Consider the following 7,974-nt stretch of genomic DNA (forward strand, 5'->3'; position numbering starts at 1 on the left):
TGTGTCAACTCTACGACATTAACAGAAAAATACAGGAATTCAATCGATTTCCTTTTTTTAAAACCTCTTAAGACTTTCAGAGAGAAGGACAAGTAATAACGAAATAAACCGAATTATCGTTTTTTTTTATTATTTGTTGGTATAAACCGAATTAAGTATTTGTCATTTTGTTTTTATTTTTAGGGGATGGGGAGGGTCTAACGCCGTTCTGTAATAGGTTTCACTTATTTAACAACGGGCAGCCAACCTAACCAGTATTACTGAATTCTGTACCAGTTCAAACCTGTTCTCCGCAAGTAACTGCCAACTTCCCCACATGTATCAGACGTGGAGGACGAATGTTTTCAGACACAATGTCTTTTATCAAATCGTCGCGGAAAACATACCCCTCGCCCGGGGGTCAAATCCGCGACCCGCAATCCTTAGATTTTGCTCTCCCTATTGCGCTAAGCGGACAGGCTTGTCCAAATTATACAAATCAAATTTCATAAAGCAAAATCTATTAATTTTTAGTAAGAAATAAATTTCGGGCTATCCAAACATTTAGAAAATAGAATATAAGGAGAATTGCCAGAGACAACATGAATTACTTAAAACCAGATAGAGCATTGCTGATATTTAATAAAAGGCTTTAGTGCATTCTTGATTTCTATATGTTTTGGCACTGCAGTTACTCTATATGTTCACCATTACTTGAAAATGGAGCTCAAATGGGGACGCTTCTCTTGCTAGCAGGAATTTTAGTGAGCTTCTTTTGTGCCCGCCCGTGCCTGAAGGGGCCTTTCCTCTCCGTTTGTCCACCATTTAATACTCTGCAAGACAAGCATGTTATTTGCTCGACTTTTCGAAGAAAAAGTAGAGCTATTGTACTTGCCCCGGTGTCAGCGTCGGCGTCGGCGTCGCCGTTGGTTAAAGTTTTTGATAAAGTCAAATATCTCTGTTACTATCAAAGCTATTGACTTGAAATTAAAATAGGTATTTATTATCAAAGTCTACACCAGGAGAAACAATTCCCATAACTCTGTTTGAATTTTGACAGAATTATGCGCCTTTTTATCTTAGAATTTTTCGTTAAAGTTTTTGATAATCAAATATCTCTGTTACTATCAAAGCTATTGACTTGATACTTAAAATACTTGTTTACCATCAAAGTCTACACCAGGAGAAATAATCCCCATAACTCTGATTTGAATTTTGACAGAATTATGCCCCTTTTTAACTTAGAATTTTTTGTTAATATTTTTGATAAAGTCATATATCTCTGTAACTATTAAAGCTTTTGACTTGTAACTAGTTATTTACTATCAAAATCTACACCAGGCGACACAGTTCACGTAACTCTGATTTGAATTTTGATAGAATTATGCTCCTTTTTAAATTAGAATTTTTGGTTTAAGTTTTTGATAATGTCAAATATCTCTGTTACTATTAATGCTTTTGACTTTAAACTCACAACAGTTATTTACTATCAAAGTCTACACCAGGAGACACAATTCCCATAACTCTGATTTGAATTTTGACAGAGTTATGTCCCTTTTTAACTTGGATTTTTTTTCTACTGGCAAAGCTCTAATTCAGAGTCAAGCACTGAGAAAAGTCGAACGTGCCGTCTTACAGACAGCTCTTGTTTTGAATAATTCTAACTTTGTAGCAGCTATCTTCTATACACTATCTATCTGGTACCTACAGTTGTATTTATATGTTTATATGGAGCAGTTTTGCACTTAGCATTCCAAATCTTTCTCATCATTTCAGGTGTAACTTCATGTGACGTGAATAATTTATCACCCTTATACAAACATGGATCTAGCCTTTGTATGTTACGGTGCAATCTACATGTCTTACAGTTCCACCAACTTTTCTGAAACATAAGGAAACGTAAATATCTTCAATCCAGAAAAATGGTACATATGGCGATATTTTATATATCTTTTCTATTATTGGAAAACTTGTAAAATAGCCACTTCCCGAGCAATGCCACGGGTATAAACTTTCTTTATAGTCCTGTTCTGATGCATACCATTTAGAATCTAATTCTCTGATTGGTCCATCGTTACTACATGACCCCGCCAGTTGTTTCTGAAGATCCTTGCCAGATTTTTTGATATATTTCAATAGGTTCGGAACATTTATAAAAGTATCGTCATCGCTTTTCATGACATATTTAGCTGTGCGGCAATATTTTGCAATCCATTTAAATCCCATAATTGTTTTAAGAGTTTGATTTTCGTACGTGTCAACAAAGTCCTCCTTCAAAATGTCTTGGTAAAGTATATTCTCTTGAGCAACATCTTTAGTAAGTAGTTCATCTTTCACTTTTCCCAACAAAAACACATACCGCACGTTAGCCGTGTTACCATTAGCAATAGTCAACCATGTTTGTCGAATGGTTTGCCTCTTTTCAAAATTAACATGCTCCGTGAAAATCATCATAAATAGGTCAATATTCTGATCAGATCCAGACGTTTTGCAAATGTTTCGATTATTGATCAAATAATCAAAATTATGTTCGAAACAACAATTGCACGTAGTTTCTCTGATATTAGGGTCCGGTATTACTTTTTTCTTCAGGACATTTGATATTGGATCGCAAACATGAGCTTTTTGGCAGGCTTTATGGTCATCCGTTCGAATTACAGGCTTGTTTTCTTCAAGAAAAGGTGTATAAATATTAAGAATACTTGTTCTCATAATAGTGTACATTAAAATCGCCACACATATGGCTATAGCAATCAAGAACCTATGTAAGTCAGATTCAGTCATCACCATATAACCGTAATATATAGTTATGTAGTTCACTTTGCGGAAATATACAGGAAACGCATTGCCAGTGGATATAGAAAACTGAAATAAAACGAACAATATCGTCTTTATAAAGAGAAACACAACCCATATTGGTTCGTAGAACTGTTTTTTATTACAAAAGAAAATTAACTTAATTCTTCTCGATGCTGGGGAGGCAGTGATATCTTCTTCTTTCTAAATTAAATATTATAATGATATTACTGAAACTGAATATTCATTGTCCTGTCGTAAAAATAAAAATACATAAACATATCTTCTGTTGAAGTGCAAAGTGTATTCATATCATTTTTATCGATACTTCAAAACATTTCGAAGATTTGGGCCAAGGAATTCCTTACTCTCGCCATCACCTCTCTAAAATAACAGACGTTAAGGCACACGACATTAAATGGTTTTACAGTCTATGTTAAACATTATTGACTTTCCCTCCAAACACAAAACCTGTCTTCATCGTTTAAATGAATACTGAAACAACATTATAACTTTACAAATATAGACATCTGCTATTGACGTATGAATTGCAATAACAAAACAAGAGCTGTCGGAGGACAGCAACGCTCGACTATTTAACAGCCTTGTCGCTTGAATGAATAAGAAAGTCGAAAAAGGGGCATAATTTAGTAAAAAAGTAAAATAGGGTTATGGAACCTGCATAGTGCTTATCAGCTCATGACAGTGGACAAGTGTATGAAGTTTCAATCCATTCCCAGTAGTGGGTACTGAGATACCAGCTTACATATAAGAATTTAACCCAAAAACTCCTAAGTTGAAAAAGGGGCATAATTTTGTAAAATGCAAAGTTGAGTTATTGACCCTTTGCACTGCATGTCATATCATGACAGTGAACAAGTTTGTGAAGTTTCAATCCTTTCCCATTAGTGGATACTGAGATACCAGCTTACATACAAAAACTTAACCAAAAATTTCTATGTTGAAAAAGGGGCATAATTTTGTAAAAAAGCAAAATAAAGTTATGGGACCTGCTTTGTGCATGTCAGATCATGACAGTAAACAAGTGTGTGAAGTTTCAATCCATTCCCATTAGTGAGTACTGAGATACCAGCTTACATACAAAACCTTAACCAAAAAATTCTAAGTCGAAAAAGGGGCATACTTTTGTGAAAAAGCAAAATAGAGTTATGGAACCTGTGCAATGTAAGTCAGTTTATCACAGTAAATAAGTGTGTGAAGTTTCAATCCATTCCCACAAGTGGTTACTGAGATACCAGCTTACATACAAAACCTTAACCAAAAATTTCTAAGTCAAAAAAGGGGCATAATTTTGTAAAAAAGCAAAACAGAGTTATGGAACCTGTGCAATGTAAGCCAGTTTATCACAGTGAATAAGTGTGTGAAGTTTCAATCCATTCCCACAAGTGGTTGCTGAGATACCAGCTTACATACAAAAACTTAACCAAATCGGGACGCGGACGCGGACGCCGACGCGGACGCCGACGCATGGGCGAGTCCAATAGCTCTACTATTCTATGAATAGTCGAGCTGATGAATATTGTACCTGGCTCTTTTTAAATTTCCAGAATATCCTGTCGACACATTTGTATCTGAAAATTAAGATGTTGTCTCAATAGACGACAAGCCCATAGACTTAATGATTTTATTTGATGTAACATATGTTTTTCGTGTCATAGAAAGTTCAGCATGTTTAACTGTTTCAATAAATCTATAAGGAAATCATTGAAAGTAAAGAACACGGAAAGCGATACAATAGAATAGAAAAAAATGAATAACCACAGGTCGCCTAACACGACGTAAATGCAAATGTTGCAGACTGAGTTTGATTGAGGTAGTGAGGTAGTGTAAATACAAGCTACCACCCACGCCATCTAGCCCCGAGTTGAGCAGAACTCAACAATTAAACATGTTACAAGTTCTTAAACAGAATTTAGAGAGATCCGAATGTGTATTCATACGGCGGTGCACATGGAACCGACAATGATTCGCAGAGTTCAATTCCGTGAAAGCCGCGTTTGGTCCTCAGTTAAAATAATAGATTTGCCCTAAACGAGAAAATAATGGGCAGAACTAAGCAAACTGAGGTTGAATATCAAAGTAATTGCCGGAAGACAAAATTAAAAAGCAGGCACCACAACCAAGGGATGATTAAACAATTCCATAAGCTAATAAAGCGGAAGTATTGGAATGACCCAGCGAGTCAACGAGTGAGTTGGATTGCGACACAGATAGGTCATATATTGCCAAGTGGAAGTTACACTGGAAGTGTACTTGAAAAACATTTCTGGAACATTTACGTAAAAGCATATAAATAGTATTAAAAATATTAGTTATAAACATTACGATATTGCAATAATTGTGACTAAAAATATTTCATGTTTAGGTTTTACGTTACATGCTTTCAAAAGATAAAATATTGTCGATAGAAACCGTTACAAACGACTCTTCAAAGATTGGCCGTCAAACACGCGGTCAATAAAGATATGTTTAATATTAAATGGTGCTTCACATGGCACACATTCAGGTTGATCTTCTTTCTTCAGAAGATCAGAAATAATCAAACCGGTATGACCTAATCGACAACAAGAACGAACAGTTTCCTCCCTGCGAAGAGATATGTTCCCTTGGTGCCATTCACCTAAAGAAGGTTTTCATATAATACAAAAAATCTGGTAAACACTTATTTTGGTCTGTCACTTGCAAAGTCCTAGATATGTTTAAAAGTAATTATTACATTTGCGGATGTCTCTACTTTATATTCTTTTACTTATAACATGTGTAAATGTTAAGTTCTGCTTAACACGGGGCTAGAGGGCGTGGACGGTAGCTTGCATTTCCACTACCGTCCATGAACAAATCGGCGTGAAGTTGGCAGTACAGCAGTAGCAGCAGTAGGAGCAGTTAAATGCTGCTACTGCCAGCAGTTACAGCAGTTAATTGCGTGCCGCAGTTAACTACCAGCAGTTACAGTAGTTCATTGCGTGCCGCAGTTAACTACCAGCAGTTACAGCAGTTTATCGTGTGTACTAACACCAGTTAACTGCTACCACTGCCAGCAGTTACAATAGTTAATAAAGCTTTATTACCAGTTAGGTGATGAGAGTGTAACATAAGGTTATTATTTTGTCAGTGTCCTACATATAATACTGCCAGCAGTTCTCGGGGGAGGAGCTTGAGCGCTGCTTTAGGTGCTTGTATCTTTTTTCTTATTTAGTGAAATATGGATTGATTTACTTGATCGTTTTCTTTTCTGTAAATATTCGGTAGACATCAGATAATGTTGTAAATTTTCAGTAGTTAGTTTGTGTGTAAATCAAATCCATAGTTAACACTAGGGGCGTCCGGCACGAGTCGGGATTCGAACACTCCTCAGCCCGTTAACGATGTTATCGCCAGCAGGTGAATGATGTTTCTACGAACAGCTTAGTCATTTCTTTGTGTATGTCACTGCCGGCAGTTACATATTGTCACTTACTGCAATTTCAGCTGTTTTCTATATGGTATTGGCAGCTGTTGAAATACGAATTTTTGAGGGTATTTTTTTATTTCCTATAAACATTATATGATACTGATAGCAGTTAAATGACGATATCCGGTATTAGTGTCAGATAGATGTTACTGTCAACAGTTAAAAGATGTTTCTACGATACGCTTCATCAGTTTCCTGTATATGTTACTACAGGTGGTTAAATGATGTTTCTAAGACTCCAGCAATAAAAAGGAGTTTTGTAACTTTTCTTACTATTTTACTGCCAGCAGTTAAATTGTTAATAAGAACGTTTACCAGTCTCATATATTCGTAACTGCCAGCATTTAAATATTACTAAGAACAGTTTTTCATTTTCCTAGATGTTACTTCCAGCAGTTTAATGGTTTATGAGAGCAGTTTACCAGATTTTTATATATGTTATTGCTAGCAGTTAACTGGTTTATACGAGCAGTTTGAAATTCTATAAATTATGTAATACCAGCAGTTAAGGACACGTCACGGCTGAGGTAGTTTAGCATTATTACAATACACAGTCGGTATTGAATTGTGTTTCCAATACATGTGCTCATTAGATAAATCCTCAATATCTATGTGAAAATAAGGGATATGTTTTGTATGATTGCAACACTGTGAGTTGCTCTTATTACTGACAAATGACTGAAACAATAGAAATTCGTACGAGAGATGGATAGACAAAACGACAGTGAGGTAACATATTCTTTTATTGTTTTAATGTATGAGTTGTAAGCTACAATATAGAATACCCTTTTTATGAAAATCAAACTGGAAGTTAGAAATAACAGAGAAAAATTCAATTAGGTCATGAGTCGTCATATACCTGTCAAAATTTGTCATTAGTTTTCACGAGCTGTCAAAATTATTTTTATATCTCTATTCTGCAAATGCATTGTTTTTGAAAGTATCTTGGTCGGATATTGTAGTGTGTAACTTACTTTACATTCCACATTAATATTTGTGCTTGACATTGCTTTATTGAGCTCACCGTAGTCACATACGAATTTCTATTATTTTAGTTTATTGTCTGTTATAAAGGTACCAAATCTCAATATTAAGATATAAGAATTGTTCCTTTCTGGTAGACAAAGGAAACTATTTGGTTGAATTATAATATAACGGTTTTTGAAAAGAACTGAATATTCTTTGTTCTTTTGTTATTCACCGGAAATTCAAAAAGTGACATCACCTTAAATGGTTTACAAGTCTCATTCATGTTACTGCCAGCAGTTAAGAGGTCTATGAGAGCAGTTTATCAGACTCCTGTTACTTTCAGCAGTGAAATGGCCAATGAAAGTAGATTTCGAGTTTTCTATGTGTTACTGCCAGCAGTCAAATTGTTTATAAGAGCAGTATACCAGTTTTCTACATGTAACTACCAGCAGTTTTTTTGTTTTTCCAATTTTTATTTCACTTCAGTACATTGACATTACGGTAATATATACATGTTCATTATATGGATACATTACTTATTAACATTACATGTTTTAACATACGTATTTATCCATGTAATTTAACATAGTAAGAGGAAAAGTATACATTTAGTACATAATATCAATCCCTGAAATGTTTTTCAAATACTGATGAATGGATGGAAATGGTAAATGAATAATGAGATGATGGAGTGTCCTTTATAGAAACAAGAGTTGTCTGTAAGACTTTCAATGCTCGACTATTCGAAATATTGTCCC

General features: G+C 35.0%; 1 protein-coding gene across 1 annotated transcript; it reads right to left on the minus strand.

Annotated features, from left to right (window-relative positions):
• Window positions 1-1,442: 1,442 nt before the first annotated feature.
• LOC123526986 (beta-1,3-galactosyltransferase 1-like) lies at window positions 1,443-2,769 on the minus strand. Its single transcript, XM_045306241.2, has one exon. The coding sequence runs from the start codon at window positions 2,767-2,769 to the stop codon at window positions 1,807-1,809; it is 963 nt and encodes a 320-aa protein (XP_045162176.2). The 3' UTR covers window positions 1,443-1,806.
• Window positions 2,770-7,974: the final 5,205 nt, after the last annotated feature.

This window comes from Mercenaria mercenaria, chromosome 14 (assembly GCF_021730395.1).
Source record: "Mercenaria mercenaria strain notata chromosome 14, MADL_Memer_1, whole genome shotgun sequence".
NCBI lineage: Eukaryota > Metazoa > Mollusca > Bivalvia > Venerida > Veneridae > Mercenaria > Mercenaria mercenaria.

Bases quoted from the DNA above. Each gene is read 5' to 3' on its own strand.
- LOC123526986 (XM_045306241.2), bottom strand. From the start codon at position 2,769: ATGGTGATGACTGAATCTGACTTACATAGGTTCTTGATTGCTATAGCC.